The 21,663-nt window shown below is 54.1% G+C and overlaps 4 protein-coding genes across 19 annotated transcripts in view; 2 read left to right on the plus strand and 2 right to left on the minus strand.

The window, feature by feature from the left end:
- Window positions 1-1,857: 1,857 nt before the first annotated feature.
- Window positions 1,858-6,642, minus strand: LOC115346953. 2 transcript variants are annotated; one of them, XM_030027682.1, is made up of 2 exons: window positions 6,525-6,642; window positions 1,858-5,457 (listed from the first exon to the last, which is right to left on the minus strand). In XM_030027682.1, the coding sequence occupies exon 2, from the start codon at window positions 5,422-5,424 to the stop codon at window positions 4,576-4,578; it is 849 nt and encodes a 282-aa protein (XP_029883542.1). In that variant the 5' UTR covers window positions 5,425-5,457; window positions 6,525-6,642; the 3' UTR covers window positions 1,858-4,575. The 2 variants fall into 2 exon arrangements, with proteins under 2 accessions (XP_029883542.1, XP_029883543.1); XM_030027683.2 differs by lacking the exon at window positions 6,525-6,642 and adding an exon at window positions 5,962-6,222.
- On the plus strand, window positions 6,598-12,344 carry SCLY (selenocysteine lyase). 11 transcript variants are annotated; one of them, XM_030027669.2, is made up of 12 exons: window positions 6,598-6,766; window positions 7,453-7,565; window positions 7,675-7,775; window positions 7,895-8,019; window positions 8,377-8,504; window positions 8,627-8,791; window positions 9,141-9,247; window positions 9,592-9,628; window positions 10,015-10,098; window positions 10,259-10,361; window positions 10,544-10,619; window positions 11,260-12,344. In XM_030027669.2, exons 1-12 carry the CDS (start codon window positions 6,598-6,600, stop codon window positions 11,417-11,419), a joined length of 1,368 nt encoding a protein of 455 aa, XP_029883529.1. In that variant the 3' UTR covers window positions 11,420-12,344. The 11 variants fall into 11 exon arrangements, with proteins under 11 accessions (XP_029883529.1, XP_029883532.1, XP_029883530.1 ...); XM_041126683.1 differs by adding an exon at window positions 7,283-7,371 and having other exon boundaries at window positions 6,748-6,766; window positions 7,675-8,019; XM_030027677.2 differs by lacking the exon at window positions 6,598-6,766 and adding an exon at window positions 6,788-7,150.
- A 606-nt stretch (window positions 12,345-12,950) lies between these two features.
- SLC35G2 (solute carrier family 35 member G2) lies at window positions 12,951-21,085 on the minus strand. Of its 4 annotated transcripts, none has more exons than XM_030027678.2 (3): window positions 20,755-21,083; window positions 15,969-16,042; window positions 12,951-14,761 (listed from the first exon to the last, which is right to left on the minus strand). In XM_030027678.2, the coding sequence occupies exon 3, from the start codon at window positions 14,737-14,739 to the stop codon at window positions 13,504-13,506; it is 1,236 nt and encodes a 411-aa protein (XP_029883538.1). In that variant the 5' UTR covers window positions 14,740-14,761; window positions 15,969-16,042; window positions 20,755-21,083; the 3' UTR covers window positions 12,951-13,503. The 4 variants fall into 4 exon arrangements, with proteins under 4 accessions (XP_029883538.1, XP_029883539.1, XP_029883540.1 ...); XM_030027679.2 differs by lacking the exon at window positions 20,755-21,083 and adding an exon at window positions 20,425-20,724; XM_030027680.2 differs by lacking the exon at window positions 20,755-21,083 and adding an exon at window positions 20,022-20,401.
- Window positions 21,086-21,412: 327 nt separating this feature from the next.
- Window positions 21,413-21,663, plus strand: part of STAG1 (stromal antigen 1) — a 205,132-nt gene continuing 204,881 nt past the window's right edge. For both annotated transcript variants that reach the window (XM_041126677.1, XM_041126678.1), the window contains exon 1: window positions 21,413-21,587. The gene's annotated coding sequence lies outside the window, so the exon portion shown is untranslated. The remainder of the gene's footprint in view (window positions 21,588-21,663) is intronic.

A 21,663-nucleotide genomic window follows, 5' to 3' on the forward strand; every position in this document is an offset into this window, starting at 1 on the left:
TGCCTGGCAGGCTCAGCTGGGGGTGCCGTGGCCGTGCACAGCTGTCCCCACACCGTGGGGTAGCACCTGCTGCTCACTGTACGGCACAACGCAACCTGAGGGCGACCGGAAAGGGTGCAAGGGGAGACGCTCTGTTGTACGGAGCAAGGTGATACAGGTAGGAACAGTCATTAGTAAGTCCTAAAAGGCTGGATCAGTACCTGCTAGCTCCAAAGGCGTGCCAGGAGGAAGCAGCTGCTGTCCAGAAACTTGGGAAGAATAACAAGACAACACCCTCGGCAAGAGCAGGAAATACCCTCGTACATGTCTGGTTAATAAATTAGTGTGTTTACCCATGGAAACACTTGGCGTGAAGCTCCTTTCAGCATCTGGGGTGACGTTTCCCATGGAGGCACCGGCAGCCGTGGGATGGGGGTCAGGCAGGCGCTGTGCTGCGTTCCTGTGCCCCACACCAGGATTTCAGTGCCCAGCTCTGCCGTGGCAGGGACAGCTTTGCCACCACTTGCCTGATGCACACGCCCCCAGGGAAAAACACATGGGTGTCAGGCGAAATGGGAGCTTCACCTCCCCTCCTGGAGCTCCCCCACAGCCCAGCCACAGGTGCTGAGCACAAGCACACTCATGACACAGCCTCACAGGTCTGCTCCACCTTTCCTGGGAAAACCATTTTCCCCAGTGTTGGACCTGCAGCACCACAATTTGTCACCATTGCCCTGCGTGGAGCTGTCTGGCACATCTAGGACAAGGCTCCGGCACTTGCTGCACCTGTGCCCACCCACCCATGGTTATGGGAGCTCCTTTGCAGGCAGGTGCTGCCCAGCGCAGCTGCGAGGCCCCAGCGCTGGGCTCGGATGTGTTTTAAATTCTGACTTTGCAACCATTTCTGCGCTCTGAATCACTGACAGGTTGTTCTCTACATCCAGCCCACTCAGTAGGGCAGTAATTTGCATTTTGGGTTGTCTTTTTCGTGTTCCTTCCCCTTTCTGAGACACTACACAGGGGGCAGAGCAGCAGCTGCCATGTGATGAGGCATGTATGTCCCAGGAGATCAGACGGGTATTTCTGTACCTCACTTAGAGCAGACCTTGGCAGCCTTGAGAAGTCAGCTTTCACTTGCAGAGAGGTGTAAAACTTTCTCTGGGGCCGGCACAAGCCGTGCCTGGCTGTGAGGGCCAAGGCTGGGGCGCAGAGGAGGATTTCGGGATGCCCTCTCTCTTCTGTTTCTCGCCTTGCAGAAATCAGAGCGCAAAGGTTCAAGGTAAGAGAGTCCCATTTGTGCTTAAATCTGACTGCAAAGGCTGAAGATGTTTCTCCACAAATGCCCAGTTAAATCAGCAACTTGGCGTCCATCAGAAGCGTTTGTAGCCCCTGGGATGCACCTCGATTCCTTCCTCCTGTGAAAAGCTGTTGAAGCAAACGTGCCCTTTCCAGCATTTCTTCCTTTCCCATTTCCCTTTCACGCTGAGGTGCCGCGGTATGAACCATCACCCTGCTGTGTCTCTTGGACACCACCTGCCCCGCCCTCACCTCATACAACACATCCCAGAATCACAGTCAGGAGACAACAAGCAGAAGGGGGGAACCCACCTGCGGGAATGCCTGAAGCACACCGAGCTCCAGTGAAATGCTGCCTCCATGCGCAGAGGTTTCATCCCTCTCCCCTTACCTTCAGCTGCTCCAGGCTCCAGCATATTTGGGTTAAAAAAAAAAAAAAAAAAAAAGCCCCCCATCCTAGACCCCCATTTCTAGCAGCTTCCCTACCACTGCCCCACACGGTCCAGCTGAGAGCGAGTCCAGCTGCATGCTTCACTTTCCTCTTTCCTCCCCCTTTAGAAAGAAGAAACAAAAGACCAGAGGTATGTTATATTAATTTATTTGGGACACACCAAAAAAGGAAAGTCGACAACTGTTAACGTACAAAAGTACAGAATCCTGGGACAAGATTTACTGTCCTGATTAACAAGGCACCATGGTCCCAAAGAAGAGTAATCAGAATACATCATTTAGAAATTTTCCCCCTGTTGCAGCAGAAACAGAGCCAGGTCTTGGCTCTATCCACAGTCAAACCCAGTTAAAAAAACAAGTATGATTTAAATGCGATAAACACTGCTCAGCCTGTACAAGATGTCTTGAAAAGAATCACAGCCTAGAAGATGGTCGGACTTTTTTTGCTGCTTTTTTTTTTTTCCTTTTTTAAAACAGCGAAGGTGTGACAAATCACCAAGTATGTAAGTGAGGAAGACAGCAGACTTCTGACGTCTTCAGCTCGACTTTCTGTAAGACACATCAGTTAAACTGAAACTAGTAGGCCAAGTGTGGGGCTTCTGAATGAAATGCAATTCCCTGTGGCATACAGGAAGTCAGATTTGACAACCTTAAAATCCCTGAAAATCATAAAGCACTATACAGCTGTGTTCCATATTCGAGTCAACCCTGGTGGATTTGCTTTACACACGAGCGTTTATAATGTCAGCTATATTTGTAATACAAAGGGGGATTTTACAGCAGTTATTAAAAAAATTCTACTTCGGCGAGGTCCGAGCTTGGCTATATTCCCTGCTGAAACAGAGCTGCTGGTGTAAAAGCCCAGTGAGAGGCTCAAGTCCAGCACCTCAGGGCTGGAAGGCAAATAGTTTAAACGTGACATAATTTGCATGGGGAATTGAGTGAAGCACGTCAGAGAGAGGAGGAGAGAGAGGGCTGCGAACTCTCAAGCAGCAGCGGCTGAAGGGCATTGCAGAACGTGGGTGCGTGCTACTGAACCCATAACGACACTACGAGTGCTGCGGAATACACTGAGTTCACTAAATATTTTGGAGCAACTTACCATGAAGAACTTCTCGGAGACACAGATTAAGGATCCCGGCAATTACTAACGAGCAAGGTTGCTGGGAAGCCGATGCATTGCTCGGAGCCGGATGGATCTGTCTGTAGGCAGAGGGAGGGATCGGAGGTACGCCAGAGCCTGCCAGAGCAGCAAGGCCGGGGCTGCCGCCACCTCTTGCGCTTGCTAGCTCTGCTGCGTCCCGACCGGACCAGCTGCTGATTTGCGTTTCATTCCTCCTTTGGCATAGGACTTCAAAGCAGTCCAGGAACTGATTCATCAAAAGTAAAGGAACTGTCAAAATTATTTGTACATGCATTTATTGTTAAAGGGAGCAAAAGCCAAAGAATGAAACAGCACGAGTTAATGTCAGTAAAATGATGTGCAGGACGGAGAGGAAAGAAAGGGGGAAAAGCCGAGATACTGGAGTGAGGAAACCAGCATTCACACTGAAAGGTAAATTTGAAAACCAGACAAGTTTGTGCTCTTTCTACCAGAGAACTTCTGTGGACAAATAGAGACTTGGGGGCTTTTACTTTTCAGTGTAGTCTGGCAAGGTTTGGGAATCTCACCAGAGAGATCTCCAGCACTGGGTTTCACTGGAAGTTCAAGTCTCTCATCTTTAAAAACCAGTAAAGCAACTCTAACTCAAAATGGCAGATACCCTCATACTGTGAGTATCCAAAGTGACGGACACATCGCTGCTCAGGATGTACGTGGGCAAGAGGGATACACTTTCTTCAAACAAACTCCGGGTGGAAAACGACCACTTCCACCCTGCAGGTCTGCACGGACCTCGGGGGGCGTAGAAAAGCGAGCCCAGATTCAGGTGCCTTTTGCCATAAATACCACAGCTACCCACACCTGGGAAAGCTTTTTCTTCCCTTTATCCTAAGAAGGCAGGATAACAGTTTATGAAATTCTTCCCATCTTAAAACTAAATGATGCAATTTGTATCCTTCCCCCTATCTTACCCCCCGGGGAAGATAAAACATTACCACTTCATTTAGGATTCACACCTCAGATCCTAGATTAGGGACTTCACATTAAAACTCATCCGCTTATGGGAGGGTTTATCCTGATCAAGGAAACGTCATTGAAGTAGAATCTAGAATGAAACATTCAGAATCACCAATGCTTTTTACAGCCAAAGCACTCAAATGTCTCCCAACCTCTCTCTCCCCCTCCTCGAGCGAGAAAGCAATCCCTTCACAAAACCACAGGGTGCCTCTCCGGGACTGGGTAGTACAAGCTGAAAACCAGCTTCCTTCCTCGCAGAAATGCCAAATTCTGCTGAAAGGCGCCGAGCACCTTTTGCTCCCACCGAAACCAGCAGGAGCTAGGGCTCTGCAGCACACGAATTTTCTATCAGCAACAAGTCCAAGTTATTTCCCTGCAGTAAATCCAAGTCCTGTTTTGTACTGTTAGGCCACCCCTGGCTCGGAAATGGTGAGAGACTTCCAAAAACCCACTGATGTAGATAGGACCTTGGAAGAAGAGGCTTACACGCTATGTAACCTTAGATCATCCGCTATGTTGGAGCCTTTGCGTCATTAGCCGCTGACCACTTATCCTTCCGCATTCTCGTCTTTTAGTCCTTGCTGCCATTGTCGGTGTCCCAGGATGTTACTGAGCTCTGGCTTGGGGATCTACAACAATCACTTCCAATTGCTGGTGGGATTTCAAACTTGCCTAACATGTGCTTTGCCACCTCATACTCCAGCAGCTCTGCCTGCCGACTGTGGCATGCGCTAGCAGTTTTTGACCTTCTCCACAGTCTCGTAGAACCCAGGCCTAACTCTCCTGATGCTCATCCGTATATGCTGGCATTCCAGGGGCATGGTGGCGCTCGCAGGAGTTGCGGTGCACCGGCGCTTCCTTCTGCCCCGCAGTGAAAAGGCCGGAGCCCCGCCATTCTCCTCCTCTGCGAGGTAGGATTCATCCACGCTTGTGCCTTCGTCCGATTGCTCGTCACTTTTGTATTTCATTTCCTTTGCTTTGTTTCCTTCCTTCTCCTCCTTGGCAAGTTTTCTGAAGTGCTCCAGACACTGTATCTTTTGCCTTCTTTCCATCGTCTTCAGTTCTTGCTTGTCTGTGAAATCTTCATAGTACATTTTTCTTTCGCTTCTCTGATCTTCGAGAAATTTCCACTCGATGCTAGTCATTTTTATTCCACTGTATTCCTCCAGTTTATTTCTCATCTGCCCATCTGTACAAAATACGTCAAAGAGCTTCTCTGAACTCTCGTTGAATTTGTCTGCTCGCTCGGTAAAAGCCTGGTTCTGTCTCTGCTTTCTGGTCTGATACAATCTGGTAAACTCCTCGTACATTTTGAGGATAAGTTTCTTTATATTTTGCGTTGCGATGGTGTGCAAGTTGCAAACCAACCAGTGCTCTTGCAAGTGCTCAGCGAGCAACTGGGCCGCGTCCTCCTTGGACCGCTGGGCCTGGCCAGCTCTTTTGGGCTGCAATAAATACAGCATATTCTGAACCACATCCTTCTTGGTTGGCAGTACTCCCTGGGTGAAACCCGAAGACTCTACATATTCAACAGTCCCCAGAGTCTTCCGTGCTCTCACCTCGGTATCCAGTGATTCCATCACTGCTCGTTTATCTTGTAGTTATGACATGATCTGAAAGACGAGGGGGGGGGGGGGAAGAGCATGTCAAATGAAGCCTTTTTTTTTTCCTGCAGCAAAAATAAACAGCTGAGAAAACGTGCTCAGACCAATAAGATCTGGGACTCTACGGTGTGCTCCGTTACTGTTGGATGGCTGCTGCCTTAGCCCAGCCCATTTAAACATCTGCACGTCAAACCTATCTCACTCCTCGGTGTGGTTCTTAAGGCCTAACACGGCGTGTTTGTTTACGTTAATTAGTTTTTAATTGCGTTTCGGACTTCGCATTGTAATTTGCAGTAAATCAAGACCGCCCGGGGCGCCGGACCGCAAACGCCGGCAGGCCAGGACCTGCATGCCTCAGCGCCGGCTGCAGCCCACCACCGCTCCGCTCCTCCTCCGCCGGGACGGGGCCGCCCAAAGCGGCCGAGCTCGCTGACCGCCCCCCCCCCCCCCCCCCCCCCGCCCACACCAGCTCGCCCTCCCGCTGCCCTCCGCCCGAGACCCCGCCCGCAGCACCCAGGCCTCGCCGGAGGACGGCTCATGGCAGCCCGCCGCGGCCCTGCCGAGGCCCGCCCTGCCCCGCAGCGTGACTGGCACTTCTGCCGGCGGCGGCGGCCGGGGTGGGGGGGACCGGGGCGAGCGGCAGCGCAGCCCGCGGCTCCTCGGCCGCGGCGCGGCCCCTCCGCCAGCCCCGGCCGAGGGGGGCCCGGGGAGCCGCGAGGCCCGGGCCCGCCGAGGACGCAGGGCCCGCCGAAGGGCCCGGCCGGGCCCGCGGGCCTCCCGCCGCCCCGGCACCAGCTCCCCAGCCCCCGCCTGCGGGCGGCGGCTCCCGCAGGGCGAGGGCGCGCCGGGGGGGGACACTGCGGGGCTGCCACCTGGGGAGCGGGGCCGGACCCGCGGCCTCCCGGCCGTCTCGTCCCCCGCCCCCCGCCGCTGAGTCAGCTCTCTTTCCTGAGGCCCCTTTCGCCGCCCTCCCCCCCTCCTGATCCCTCCTGGATTCCGTCTGTTCCCCGGCTGTCTGCGTCACTTGCGCGCCCTGCCCCCGGCCCGGCCCGGCCCCTCCCCTCCCCGGGGCTCACCGCCATCTTGGAGGGGGGTCTGCGGAGCTTGCGCAGGAAGGAGCGGGGGGAACGGGCCGAGGTTGCCGCCGCCATGTTGGAGAGGGGCAGCGCCGCGGCGCCTCCCGCCCGCCCCCTCCCGGAAGGACCGCCCCCGCCGCTCAGCGCCTCGACGGTGCGCGCCGGAAGCGCGCGCCGCCTCGCGCCTGCCCCTTCCGCCCCCGGATTGGCCGCGGTGGGGGAGGAAGGAGCGGCACGTGAGAGTGAGCGCGCGGCGGTGCCGCGCGGACCCGACATCCGTGCCCCCGCCCGTTCCTCGCCTCGCCCCGCCCCGCCCGCTGGCGGCCCCGGCGCCCCCTGGCGGGGCGGAGGAGGGGTCCCGCGCGGACCCCGGGCGGAGCCGATTGGTCGCGCCGCGGGCGCTGCCTGCCGGGGGACAATGGGAGCCCCGCCGGCTGGCGGTCCCCGGCCAATGGGCGGGCGCAGGGCGGGCGGCGAGGATGACGGGAGCTGAGTGGCCGCTGCCCAGCAGGCGGGGAGGGGATTGGCGGGCTGGCGGGCGGGCGTCGTGGCGGCAGGAAAGGGAGGAAGGAGGGAGCTGATCGGCGGGTGCTGTTATTGTGGGGCAGGGGAGAGGGAGCTGATTGGTGAGTGCCGTGATGGGGAGAGAGAGGGAGCTGATTGGTGGGCACAGCGGCGGCGGGGCGGGCAGGAGCGAGCTGACTGGCGGCGCCGAGGCGGCGGGGCGGGCAGGGCTGCTGCCCGGTCTGTGGTGCCAGGCTGTTGGCGGCGGCAGGAGGGCGACGGTGAGGGCAGCGATGGGCACCGGGACAGAGCCGGCGGAGGCGCGGCGCGACGCGGCGGAGGGGTGAGGCCCCAGGCTGCCCCGTCCCGTCCCCCCTGCTCCCGCCCCCCCCTGCGCCCTCTCACCCCCCGCCTGCCCCCGCAGGAGCGTCTACCTGGACCACAACGCCACCACCCCCCTGGCCCCTGAGGCGGCCCAGGCCGTGCGGGATGCCATGCTCCAGGCCTGGGGCAACCCCAGCAGCTCCCACCCTGCAGGTAGGGACCCAGGGGAGCTGCCGCGGCGTGTCGTGGCTCCCCGCCGCGGGCGGGCCGAGCCCCGTGGCCACGGGAGCCCGTGGAGGAGCTGCCGGGTCTCATCCCGCAGGCAGGAAGGCGAAGGAGCTCATCGGCTGCGCCCGGGAGAGCCTGGCGAGGATGGTGGGAGGCCGGCCAGAGGACATCGTCTTTACCTCGGGGGGCACGGAGGTGGGAGCAGCCGCAGAGGAGGGCAAGGACAAAGGGCGCCGCCCTTTCTCTGGGCCTTCCTTTTCCCCTCTGCCTTTCTCTCTTCAGGCAAACAACATGGTGATCCACACCGCCTGCAGGCACTTCCGCGAAAGCCAGGCCAGGCCGGGGAACGGCCGGGGGACGCCACACATCGTGACGTCGAGCGTGGAGCACGACTCCATCCGCCTGCCACTGGAGCAGCTGGTGAAGGAGAGCCTGGCAGGTGAGCGGCAGAGGGACCGCAGGGGACAGGTCGGGGACGTCTGGCCGCAGACTGGGGTTTGCGAGGGGGGCTTTTCTCCCCTGGTATTTTTGGGGAGGAGGACGGGGACCCGCTTGCTCCATGATGTTCCCCCCCCCCCCCCCCCCGAGAGCACTGACTCCCCACGTGGTGCCCCCATTTCCTCAAGCTGGGTGCGTTACGCCATTGGCATCCAACGCCAGCCCCAAGAGCCGCTGTGCTCTCTGCCTGTGGGCCAGCTGCCTGCACAGCTCTATCTGCCTGCTCAGTGGGGCGCGGGCAGCCCTGGGTGTTGTCTGGCTTCCCAGCAAACCTCAGGGCTTGTTTCTTGGCTTGCAGAAGCCACCTTTGTGGCTGTGTCCCCACAAAGCGGGCGGGCTGAGGTGGACGACGTCCTCGCTGCCATCCGGCCAACCACCTGCCTGGTTTCCATCATGTTGGCCAATAATGAGACTGGAGTCATCATGGTGAGACTGCGTGACCGGGTGGGGGGAACAAGTGGGACAAGGTGGGGACAGCCTCACAAAAAGGTGCTTGGTAAGGGGGAACCAACGGTCCCTGGGACGCAGGCCCTCTTCCCTCCCGCCAGCCTGTAACGGAGCTGAGCCAGCGCGTCCATGCCCTCAATCAGTGGAGAGTGGCGGAGGGGCTGCCCAGGATCCTGGTGCACACGGATGCGGCGCAGATGATTGGCAAGGGGCGCGTGGACGTGCAGGAGCTGGGGGTGGACTACCTCACCATCGTGGGACACAAGGTATGGCCCTGTTCACGTGGTCCAGCCGCTGTTCGGCCTCTAAGACATATCTGTTGGGGTGCCAGGGAGACTTTGGGTGCCTCCCCCAGTTTGATATCTCATCAGCAGCCAAACTTTTCCTGCTGGATGGTGCTCTGAAGACAGTCTTCAGCTGGGTGACAAGGCTCCTGCGGGACCTGTCTGGAAGGGGGAGCAGGAGGAGGCCAAGGGCGGGGGACAGCTCTGCAGCAGCCTGCGCCTGTGAGAGGGGCAGGGGTCAGCGCTGGAGGGCACTCGGATTTGGGCAGGAGTACAGAAAAGGGACACCTGGCAGTGTCCCCAGGGTCACCATGGCCGTTTCTTCCCACAGTTCTATGGCCCGCGGATTGGCGCGCTGTACGTGCGTGGCCCTGGCACCACCACCCCGCTGCACCCCATGCTCTTCGGAGGGGGACAGGAGAGGAGTTTCCGGCCGGGGTAAGGTGGCTGGGTGGTGGCCCGGAGAGCTGGGCCTCAGGTTGGTGGCTGAACCACGTGTGGCTACTTAGTCCGAGCTGAGCTGGCAGCTGTGTCACCTGCCAGCCCTGGGGCAGGCAGCCCAGCGCAGGGAGATGGATCTGTGCGTGGGAACCACGGGAGCCTGCTGTGCAGGCTTTGCCACGGGAGGAATCACAGGGTGGAACTGCCCCCTTCCCAACCACCGCAGAGGGGTGTCCAGGGCCCCCTGCCAGCGGTGATGGGTCCCACGCGGGGAATGTTTGTGCCCCGAGGTTGGGTTTCTGGTCTGGAGAAATAACTCACTGCTCCCTCTTCCCTTCCAGGACCGAGAACACCCCAATGATCGCCGGCCTTGGCCGGGTGAGTCAGTGATGGTCACAGGTGTGCGGTTCCCTGGGGGTGCTGCTCAGCGGAGCAAGCACGGAGACAGCTACCTGTGCTCCCAGTCATTGGAATTGACAAACTCAAGGTGCGGGAGGGTGGGTGAACTACCAGGAAAGGAGATGGGGCTTTCTGGTGCCAGTCAAAGGAGGTGCTTCGGAGCACTTGCTGCAGGCTTTGCAGCCCTGGCAGTGGGCAGTCAGGCAGCTCACGTGGCGCAAGGCACCGAGAGGCTGTTGGGGGATGCTGGGGACCTGGCAATTGCGGAGGCTGTTCCCAGGCTGGACTCACGTGCCAGGGGGCTGCGCACGGAAAGAGGTGTTGGGGGGTCGCTGACAAAGCCTGTCTGGGTTTTCTCTCCTCAGGCTGCAGAGTTGGTGAGCAAGAACTGGGAGGCCTACAAGGCTCATATGCAGGATGTTCGGGATTACCTGGAGGCCAGGCTGGAGGTGAGCAGACCTGGTTCCTTTGTCTCTCCCCTCTGAGCGTCTCAGCCTGCAGACTGTGGGGCCTGGAGCCAGGGTGGGTATGTCCCTCTGGCTCTGCCACCTCATCAGGACAGAGCCGCTTGAGAACCCAGAGTGGTTCACAGCCCTCTGATTTCTCCAGGCCTCCTTTGGGAAGCAGAGGATCCACCTCAACAGCCACTTTATGGGCTCCAAGCGACTCTGCAACACCTCTAACTTCTCCATTCTGGGCCCAGGCCTTCAAGGTAGCTCTTACCCCACTGCTGCCCTGTGATGGTGCGCACAGAGCCAAGCACCCGCCCCGCACAGGACCCTGTGGCTAGAGACCGGCGGGTGCTTGGCTGTGGCTCGGGCAGGGAGATGAGGCAGGCAGCGGCCCTTGGAGAGACCCTGGGCATTGGGAGACCTGTGATTCTGTGTGCTGCAGGGCGAAGGGTGCTGTCTTGCTGCAAGACGCTTCTCGCCAGCGTTGGGGCTGCCTGCCACTCTGAGAAAGGGGATCGGTAAGCAGCCAGCTTTGCCAGGCCTGGGGCGTCTTTCTGGAGGACAGCGGGTGGGAGGGAGGGAAATAAGACAGGGAAAGGGACCACGGGTGGCTGTGGGCAACATCACCTGGAGCAAAAGAGGGTGCAGAGCTTTCCAGAGGGGCTGAAGGGCTGTGAAGGAGGTTATTGCAGGAAACGCAGCTGGAACGCTTGACTGCTGCCTGGAAGGACCTTGTCCCTCCTGGCTTTGGTGATCCAGCTGAGCTTGGAAGTACTCTTCAGCGCCTAGTACTGTTGGAAGAGAGTTAGCCTTATGTCCGTGTGTGCCTGGCTCCACCCACTCAAGCCCGATTTGAGTCTCCACCAGGCTCCTTTGGGGAGCAGGTGCTTTTGGCCTGGTCTAGAGCAATGCCCTGTAGACATGGTGGTGCTGCCAACCCACAGGGACATGGGAGAGATTCCTCCTTGGAGGGGAAAAGTGGGATCCACCATAAGGCAACAAGCCCAGCAGGAGCAGGTGCCTTTGGAAACCGGGCAGGTTTGCCTGGTGTGCATCTGCAGATGTGCTCCCTCCTACGGCTTGGTGAAGCTTTCTGGAGGTGCATGTGCTTCCTTGACCTTCGAGTTAAACCTGCTCAGCCCCCTGTCTGTGTTTCAGGCCCTCCGCGATTCTGCTTAGCTGTGGGATCCCCTACGACGTGGCGCAGAACGCCCTGCGGCTGAGCGTGGGGCGAGACACCACCCGGGCAGACGTGGACCTGGTTGTGCAGGACCTAGTGCAGGCTGTGGCGCAGCTGGACCAGGACCAAGCCCCGTAGACCCCGGGGATCGCTCCCTGGCCATCACCCAGGTTCTCAGGACGGGATTGTGCCCTGCTTGGCCCCTGGGTGCTGGCTGCCTGTGTCAGTTTGGGCTCAGGTTTTGGCGGGATTAGTTTTGCGCCTGATCCCTAAGTTGAACTGACACAGCCTGCAGTTTGTGATCGTGGATCAGACGTTGGGGAGGTGGTGGCTGGTGGTGGCAGGAGGAGGAAGTGGGATCACCCGTTTCAGCAGCAACATGCTCTTAGCTCTGCTTAGCTGTATGTCAGCTTGTGCTCACAGGGATCACAGCGGGGCTGGCACGGCTCTACAGGACATGCGGCTCGAGCAGAGCCGGCTGCGTGCGTGCGTGCGTGCATGTCTCAAAGGTCAACTCCCTTCAGAGCGTAGCAGGCGTGGAAGCCATAGGAGATGAAGCCTTTTTCCCTGGTTGCTTTCCACAAAGGAAGCTTTCCCACTGTCTAATACCTCAGAGGAGGAAAGACCATCTGCCCCAGAGGGAAATGAGGAGTTGACAGAAGCACAGCAAGATTCTGGGCTGGGAACTGCCCTGCCCCTGCCAGGGCCCTAAGCTGCCAAAGGGTTTTTTGGCTGAGAAGGTAATGGGCACAGCCTTCCCAGCGCTGCATTGCGTTACCTGCTCCCCTTCCTCCTGTCCTTCCTACAGTGGGCAGAGCTCTGGTTGCCAGCTCCACGTGCTCCTAAACGGAACAGTTGTCGGGGCAGCTGTAACTGCCAGCACCTGAGGAAACGTGTCTTCCCTGCGTGGCCCAGGCGGTGGTTCTCGTCACTGACACAGGAGCACACAACTGTTGCACGGATTAGGAATGTTGCCGGCTGGGCTGACTGATGTCAGGGAACCTGGTCTCCCTGGGTATTCATAGGAATAAAAGTGATTGCTGCTGCTCTGGCTTTTTCCCAAGTAATATGTATTTTCCATGGTGTTTTCCATGGGGGAAGCTGGGCTGGTTGGAGTCACCTGAGCAATGTCTTTTCCCTCAGAAAATGCTCATGTCCCAGAATAGAGGCACAGTGCACTGGAGCAGGGAGGTGCCCGCTGGTCCTGGTTGGCGTGGAGCCCATGGACACAGATTCTCAGACAGTAGTCTTTCTCTTTACTAGCCATACATTAGGATGGCCAGGAATACTATTTGGAACCATAAAACCCTGGGGCTTTTTAGAAATTAGATTTACAACTGAAGCGTTAGGACCCAAGCACACTGACTTAATGTCACTGGATGCCTGTCAGGCTGTTCCATGTTACTGCTGCTGCTCACACCTCAATCTCAAATGCAATCTTTTTTTCCTTTTTTTTCCTCCCTTGCAGAATAGTCGAAATCTCTTTTAGAAAAAGTGGTTGCATAGAAAGAATATTGCTCTGCTTCAGGGGTAGATCTTTTATCTATCATGGACCTTATAGTTCTTGGGGACCTCTCCTTCACAGCTGTGGCACAACTGGAGATCCAGTTTTTGGGGCGCTCTTCCCCCCACAGGAGGTCTGGCCTTCCTGCATCAATTCAGACAGACATTTGACCACAAAGCACAAATAACTTTACTGACTTTTTCTTTGTACACACAGGAGATGCAAGTTTTAGCCACAGAAATATTAGCATTACTTCATTTAGAATATTACAGCCAAAGCATAAGAAGTGTTACAGAGGATAATGAACACTCTAGTTGACCATTTAAATGGTTTTACTGTTCATTTTCCTACTTCCACACTGCACAGGATTGAGAGTCAGTAGCGAATCCCTCTGTCTCTGTAATGCCTTATCCAGGGAAGGTGAGGAAGAACGTGCCTACGACTTGGCCTGCACTTCCATGGGCCAGCCTGTGCTTCCACTCACGCACCCTACGTGCTGGAGACAAATGGCCTTTTCCCATATGAGAGTATGTTGGTGGTTGTACGCGCTAGAAAAAATTCACCTGTCATGGAAGTCTGGAAATGCCAACATTGCTACATCAGCTGTGAATTTAAACAGTAGAGAGAGGACCTGGCCACTACGCTAGAACACCGCAGAGTTGAAATATGTTACTTTCATGCGGTCACATAGCCAGAATCGGACGGCAAAACCCACAATTCATTTAATGGAAGAATCCACAATCTCCTGGTAATCTTGCCTTCCTAAATTCTTCCAGGACAGTTTATAACATGCGAGGAAAAAAACACTAACCAAAATAACCGCTCCTCCAACAAGATCATAAGCACCTGGGAAGATCCGCAACACGACAAGCTGCAGGACCATGGCAATGACTATCTCTAGGTGCTGTACGGTGCTGACCAAAGCAGGGTGGAACTTGCTCAGGGCATAGTAGACCCCCAGGAAGGCTGCTGTGGAGCACAGGCAGATGGCAAGGAGATAGCTCCAGGTTTCTCCATCCAGTGGGACGATTGGCTCTTGAAGCAAGAACATGGTGGACGCTCCCCACACTGTTCCCGTCCAACTAAAGGTAAACAGTGCCGTCCACATGCTGATGTTATCTTTGATTGACCTGTACACTATCATGGAGAGAGCAGTGGTCAAACCTGCCATAACGGTCATGGTATAGCCAAAAGCTTCCTTCCAGGTGCTCAGCAAAGAGTTTTCCTCCTTAACAATGTTGGGGATCATGACCAGACAAACGCCAAACACGCTGCCAACTACAGTAATTATGTCTATGTAAGCCATTCCTTCATCTACGAGTAAAAAAGCCAAAATGGCACTGAACACTGTAGTGGTAGCCCTCCACATGATGGTCCCATTGCTGGGGGGAACTATAGAGAAGGAGGTATAAGCACAGGTAATAGAGATAACATTGCAGACCCCATAGAAGAAGAGCCGGAGTCTGTAGCCTTTGGGGCCAAAGGGAGGCTCGTGGTAGTAACACACAACAGTAATGGACAGAACCTGTAAGACTGAACGGATGAAAATTAACTCTAGGGATGGCACTTTGGAACGATCAGAAATTAGTCTTGTAATTAGAGCCACACATCCATGAGCCACGGCAGATCCGAAAAGGACTACCCACGTTTTCCTCGACTGCAGTATATTTCCTTCAGGAAAATGCTGGGATTGCCCAATCTCATCAGGTTTTGGCAGTTGTGCTGGCTGAAGCTTGGTGTCGATTGTACCAAAAAAGGTCCTTTCTCTCTTTTTCCCATCGTTCAGTAGTCTTGTTTTAGGACTATCCTCCGTAAATACTCCAGTATCTTCATTAACATCCTCATATCCCTCTTCTCCTGGCTGGGGATAATGAGAAGTATATTTCACTGTTACTGTGTTGGGATGAATTTTCACTCGTTTTTTGACTGGGTATTTTTGGGAAGACGTATCCATTTCCTCAGAGAAATGTCCGGGTCTTAAGAAAAAAAATGGAGATGCACAGTTATTTTTTTTTTTAATGAATAGGGAGAGATTCATTAATATGTAAATGCTGGTAGTGTTTATAAGCTATTTTTATCAACCAAGTCCAAGTACTAGTAGGTAGTTCTTAGTTTTGCTTTAATTTTCTGCTGAGTTACTGCTAAATACATTTGATAGTTAGGCCATTTGGATTTCCTTAAAAGCCAACCGTGGAACTTCAGTCGATTTTTGAAAATGACATATATTCTCATTATGTATAGTACATATAACACATTCTAGTATGTTCTTATTCTAATGAGAAAGTGTTCATTAGAAAGTACTAAGCTTTTTGGATAGTAAATACCCCATAATTATGAATTATGCTTACTGTTAATTGCTTGCTAATGTTACAAGATCACAGAAGAAGTTTGGCTACAGGAAATGATCGCCTTGTTTCTAAACTGACAAGAGAGCAACATGGGGAAACAGGGAGTATCCCTGAGCAAGTCAGTGTAGTTAGCACATGAATAAACAACACAGTTTTGAACAATACTTTGACAGTGTTAAAAATTCCCTCTTCACATCCTTTTATTTCCAGTGATTGATTTTTGCAACAGATTTGTTCTTCAAATCTGATTTTATTTTTTTTAATGGAGAAAATTTAGAGGGCTGATCCAGACTACACAAACCAGACCTTCCCGTGGCAGACATTTAAAACCCACAGCAACAAAAGCACCACCCTTCTGCCTCCTATGGAAGGTCCATTTCCCACTGCACAAGCGGTACAAGCTCTCCCCTTGGTGCCTGTGCTTTGTGCGCACCACCGTGACCCAGGCAGCAACATGTGCGGTGCCACACGCGTCACAACAGCGGCATCGGCCTCCCAAAACAAGCACACAATCCCTTCACATGCCTGGCCTTCACCAGCACGAATGCAGCTTGGTCTCCGCTGTCATGGGTGCGTGTAGCCTGCCCATGAGGAGCCCACCTGTGGCCTTAATTCCCTCCAGCTCTCCGCTGAGCCTGCCATCGCTGTCCCCAAACCCAGCGTGACAGCGCTGGCTCAGTTTAATTGAGGCATGGAGATGTCATTGACATTACTTTGTTTCCGCAGTGCCCTCCACCATGTGCGCAGAGAGCCCTTCCAAATGAAGCGGCAGCAGGAGAAATGCAACCTTCCCTGCCTTCTGTTTGCCCCGCAAATAAACACATGCAGTCCTTACCTGCGACTGAGAGATTTAATCCCAAACCAGAAGGGGAAAACACCTCTCGGTCATCTACATCTTTGTTCGGGTGTCTAAACAGAAGCAGTACATGCTCTCAGATGTCAAATGGGAAAGGTTACAATCATCTCAGCACAGAAAGTAATACCCAAGGGGGGCATGAAACATTCTGCTTGTTTTTCAAAGTAAAAAATTTGAGAAGCACTAGTGTGCCTTTGAGGGCATGCTCCTTGCGAACTGGCAAGCCAGGTGCATAGTTATGAAAAAAACACCCCCACCAAACCAAAAAAACTTCAGATGGAGAGAAAGCAATCAGTGTCGTCTTGCCAAAACCACTCCTCAGCCACCTTTCAGAATTATTGATGGAACTAATCCAAAGAACAAGCAGTGGCTTTGTGAGGATAAGGTTCCTACAGCTTAGTAACAACAAAATTCCCCAGCCCATGCCTGCTGTCCTGCCTCACCAGCTCTGCGGAGGAGAGGATGCCCAGCGGGACCCATCCTCCCGATCCCATCATCCATCCCCAGGAGCTGAGCCCAGCCCTGCAGGCAGCAGCAGTCTGGCCTCTGTGGTATCAGCTGGGGACAGGTATGGAGAACCCTGCAGTCCTTCTCCGCGGGGAGCACCGAAGCACCAGAGCAGGTGGGTCCTGAAGGCGCAAGACCATAGCCGAGCGGACAATCGGGCTAAACAGCATGACGGCGGTTTGTCAGGGACACCACAGATCAAACGGCAATGTAAAAATGAGTGCAATAGCTCTTCACAGAAATACTTAAAAAAATACCACAGCCAGGTTCAGCCTTTGCATTTTCTCCATCTGCAATCCATGACGGCCAAGCACTGCCTGTGTCTCCTGGCAAAAATAATTTACATAAGAATGGGACATTCCTCCTTTTTCCTCACAGGCTGAGTGTTTATTGAACCCCCTGCTACACCCAAGCTAAGCTGTAGCCTACTTCTTGCAGGCAGAGTGAATCCCTGGTAGGGATCGGGATGAATGGGAGTGGGGAGAGGGGCAGGCACCGAGTCCCAGCTCTGGAGGAACGCGGCAGCACCAGTTTGGATCTCCACAAGTAGGCGAGGGATCCTGGGGCACCACCTTGCTCTTGCTTTGGCAGACTATGCTCCCAGCCCTGAGATACCTCACTCAAGCAGACTGGTAGACGTTGGAGGGTCTGAGGACAAGGAACACCTTTGTCTGCTCAGGAGGCCTTGTGTTAGCTCTCCGCCTGTTCGTGTTTCTGCTGCCAACCCATTTTCAGCAGAGCTCAGCTGAAAAAACAAAGCATACCCAGTACGCTGCTCGTTGGAGGAGTACCCCAGAGTGCCCATCAATGTATGGTTTAAATACTGCAAGAAACCTGAGAAGAAAGAACTGAAATGCCAAGGAGAGTAAATTCAGAGGGCAAGAGCTGCATAGCGGCTGCAGCAGTGGGCAGTTCAAACAACCCATCAAACATTTAAAAACACCCTGGCAGAAATCTACCCGGGTCTCACTGCCTGCTATTTGCACTTCTTCTTCAAGCTGTTACTTTCGGATTCTTTTAACATGCAAATGCAAAGTGCACTGAATAAGTCCAGGAAGGCAGTGATTTTCACAAGCGCAGCTTTTCCTACCTAGCATTTTCATTGTGTTATAAATTCAGAATTCTGCCTTGCTGTCCCCACATCTTGAAAAAATTAAGAGCATCTTGATTTAAGCACAATATATGGATCAGGAACAAAATAAGCTGGAGGAAAAGAAGACAAAAGGTGCACAACACGCATTATTATTAGAGGGACAGTGGATGTAGCCTGTATAAACTCAGTCATTTTACTAAGAAACAGCCGAGTACGTGCTGCAACTATTGGTTCATGAAAACAAAGCCAAAGTAACTAATTTTTTACGATTAGCATACAACAGTAACTTTATTGCTTCCTGAGTTTAGCTTACATTTTCTTCCAACAAATGTAGGAGAGGGTGTAGAGAAGAGACAAAACGCAGTTGCAAATTTAGTATTGGACCTGCACAATGTATTCAGAGATCTCTCTGGAGAAAAACAATAGATCATGAGCACGTAGCTCAAAATGGCTGTCCTATACAGACACTGTATTCCCTCCTGTGTTCTTCAGCACTAAGAATGCTAACAGTTGGAAGGGCTGGAAAGTGGAAGGGCAAACGAGTGAGAAATGAGAAAGGGAGGAGATGAGAAGTAACAAAGAACAAAAAAATAACAGGAGTGCTTAAACCAAAATTTAATTTTCTCTACTAAATATCGAGGATGTGACAAATGTTACGCTGAGTCTCACACAGTACATTTATTTGTACTCTTTGGTGACCTTGCTTCTTAATCAGTGAGAATTTCAACGGAGACTGAGATTAGCACATATCCCAAATCCATTATGTTTGTCCCAGACACAAATTTAAAATAAAGGGAAATCAGCACAGCCTACGCAGAAAACTTGCTACTTCTCTTTCTGCTAGTGCCTTTTGTGGAGATCACATGAAGTTTTTATTTTTCTTCATATCTGGAAACATAAAATGGTTTATTTGCATTGTCTATGAAAAACATAATTTGATTTTGAATCCAGTTTAATACAATGCTGAAGATTAGGCACTATCCATAATTCTCATGTTATATAACAAAACAAACGTTTCCAATTCAAATGACAACCCAGGACACCCATTTAAATTACCATCTCATGGAAATCACTGACTGCCAAAGTGTGAACCCTCTTTTCCCATGGGTGAACAAATAATCACAATGGATTTGATAAATGTCCCAAATCATTGATAGAATACACACCAAGATTTCTTATTAGCAAGGTAGAAGTAAATGATTTTATATCACTTGACTACCGGGGAGTGGGAGGCTGAGCTCTCCTTGCCGTGCCTGAAGGAATTAAGGCTTTGAGGTCTGACTGGTGATTCTAACCATCAATTTTCAATAAACTCACAGAAGAACATGCTCATCTTCTCCCAGATTGGTCAAAATCAGTCAGCCGACTGAAATGTTATTATGAAAGATTTGCAGACATGGCAACCGCAGTCCTTACGAAGTCGAAAATGAGAAGGCAGCTGTCCCCATGCTCTGAAAGGCAGAGGCCTCACAGGGATGTTCCTTTGCCTCATCTGTGGAAAATCCCCCAAATCCTGACCAGGTTAGACTGAGATTACCAGAGGCCTGTAAGCAATCTCTATAGGGTAACTAGAGACTAATGATTATTCCTGAATATTATACGCACTAAAGACCCACTCCGTCCCTGCAAAACCATGTAACTGACTGAACTTGTGCTGCCTTTGCTAAGCACTTCCCTGCACAGTGCACTGCCTTCTCGCAATGCAGGTTTTTCTTTTGATTCCTTATCAGGTGCAGGAAAAATCTCCTCAATTCCTGTTTCAGCACCCTCTCCATTAAACCACCTGAACCTTGCTCGAGACTGGTTGGTGCTTGACAGTTCAGGCAACTGCCCATGCCAAGGGATCTACACTCGTGTGATGTCTGACTAGTGTAACACAACGTGAACTGAGGGGGAAGAAAAGGCGATGTAAGGTGCACAGCAGGCAATTAAATGTTGGTATTACTGAAACAGCCTACATTTCTGCTACGCTTTTAAACTATTTGATACGGTGCGTGCTGGAAAATCAGAGTACCTTTATCTTTTTAGCCAGATGGTCTGACTATATAAATCAATTTTATTTAAAATGTATGCAAAGAAACCCAAGTTTTTATTAAAATTTAATGAATAATGAAAGGTATTTAAGAAAAGGAAAGGGCAATTATATGAAAGGAGTTTTTAGTACTTAAGCACTAGAGCAAATGTTATACACAAACCAACAAACCGGTATTCCATGTCTTCAAATTAATCGAGTCACATCCAACAGCACTGCCTCAGGGAAGAGCCAGCACACCCTTCACAGGATTCAAATACAAACCCTACATTGTCAGTACATCCCTGATAACATTTTGCTACCCAGAAAACAACCCGTATTTGTGCTAGCTCGCTAAAGCTGCCACGTGATTTCAGTGGGATTATACGTGACACCTTTAATTTCCCTTGCTTTCACTAACCTATTCTCTTGCTGTATAAGGGTTCCAAATGCGTCTGGTTCCATCAAAAAAATACTCTTCTCCAATTTCTGCATTCATGTCTGGCGCCTGCTGGAACTAGTACCTCTGCAGCAGCGATACTTGCATTAAGTGATTTTGGAGGAAGAGCCACTTTGCCTGCAAACTTTCCATTCCAAAAAACCTACTCTGAACAAACCCCTTTAGATTGCAATTCCAAGCATGGGGGAAAGAACAGAGAATACATCAACACTTAAATACAGTCTCCTACAGCATACGAAAATACCTTGGCTAGATAGAAGAAAGGCCTTAAATGGTACATTACGATGGGCTGAAACAGAGCACAAGGTGGCACATTCAGGTTTACTAGAACAGATTACAGGTTTAAGATTTATTTAAAGCTTACTCCTTTTGATCTTCTCCCCCCAAATGGCACGAAACCTGGCAGGGCAGCAGGCTGGTGCCTGCGGGGTGTGTGCAGAAGGGCTTACGGGGGCAGCCGTGTGAAAAAGGAGACGGGGCTCCAGAGGTTTAGATGGAGGATGGCGCCAGTTGCGATGGCAACTATCACGTTTGCTGAAAAAAAACCCGCTCCGGCCCCTCGGCTGGGCGGGAGGCGGACGAGAGGCGGCTGCTGCTGCTGCTGGGGCTCCTTCCCCGCCAGGCCCTTCCCCCGCCGCCGGCTCTGCAGCCCCCCCCCGTGCCGGACACCCCGCTCCTGCTCCCAAACACTTACCGGTGCCGAAACACCCGCCCGGCGCCGCTGCCTCAGGCCGCCGCGCCCTCGGCGCCCGCTCCCTGCCTCTCCCATGCCGGGAAGCCCCCGGCTCCCCCCCACTCCCTCAGCCGACGGGCCGCATCGCCGCGACCGCGGCCCGAGCGAGCCGCCGAGGAGAGGCCGCCCGGCCGGGCGCGCAGGCAGAGCGCGGCAGCGGGCGCTCCGGCCCGCCCCGGGGCCGCGCCCCCGCCGCCTCAGGGAGACCAGGACCACCCCCGGCCCGGCCCGGCCCCTCCCACGTTCTGTCGCGACAGACGCCCGCCTCAGCGTGTGCCCTCCCCCCGCCGGTTTCCTGTCACCCTGGCGATGCCCCACCCCCTCAGTAGCGGCGCTAACGGCCGCCTTCCGCCCCGCGGCCGCGCGCGGGCAGCAGTAGCAGCAGCAGGAGCAGCAGCAGCAGCGGTGGCGGGTGGGCGGGCGCGCATGCGCGGCGTTTTCGCGCGAAAGACGTTTGCGGCGCCCGCGTGCCGCCTGCCGGGCGGGGCTACCCCGACCCGCGGCGGCCTCCGCTCCCCCCCCGCCCCTTCCCTGCGCGGCGGCGGGCGGGCGGGCGGGCAGGCAGTGGCGGCGCGCGGGCGCCAGGGGGCGCTGGGGGTCCGGCGCGCGGCGGCGGCTGCGCCATTGGCGGGTCGGAAATGCCGCCAGATGGCGGTTTAGGATTGCGGCTCCGGTGAGCGCGGCCCCCGCCAGCGCCGCCGCCCCGGCCCCGGCCCGCACCCGCCCGGACCCCGCGCGCCAGCCGCTCCGCAGGCTCCCGGGGTGCCGCCCGGCCCGGCGCGGCGCGGCCCGAGGTGAGCGGGGCGCGGGGGAGGGAGGGCGCTGAGGCGCCGATCCAAGATGGAGGCGCGAGGGGCGGGGGCAGCGGGG

This window comes from Aquila chrysaetos, chromosome 10, assembly GCF_900496995.4.
Source record: "Aquila chrysaetos chrysaetos chromosome 10, bAquChr1.4, whole genome shotgun sequence".
In the NCBI taxonomy this organism is placed as follows: domain Eukaryota; kingdom Metazoa; phylum Chordata; class Aves; order Accipitriformes; family Accipitridae; genus Aquila; species Aquila chrysaetos.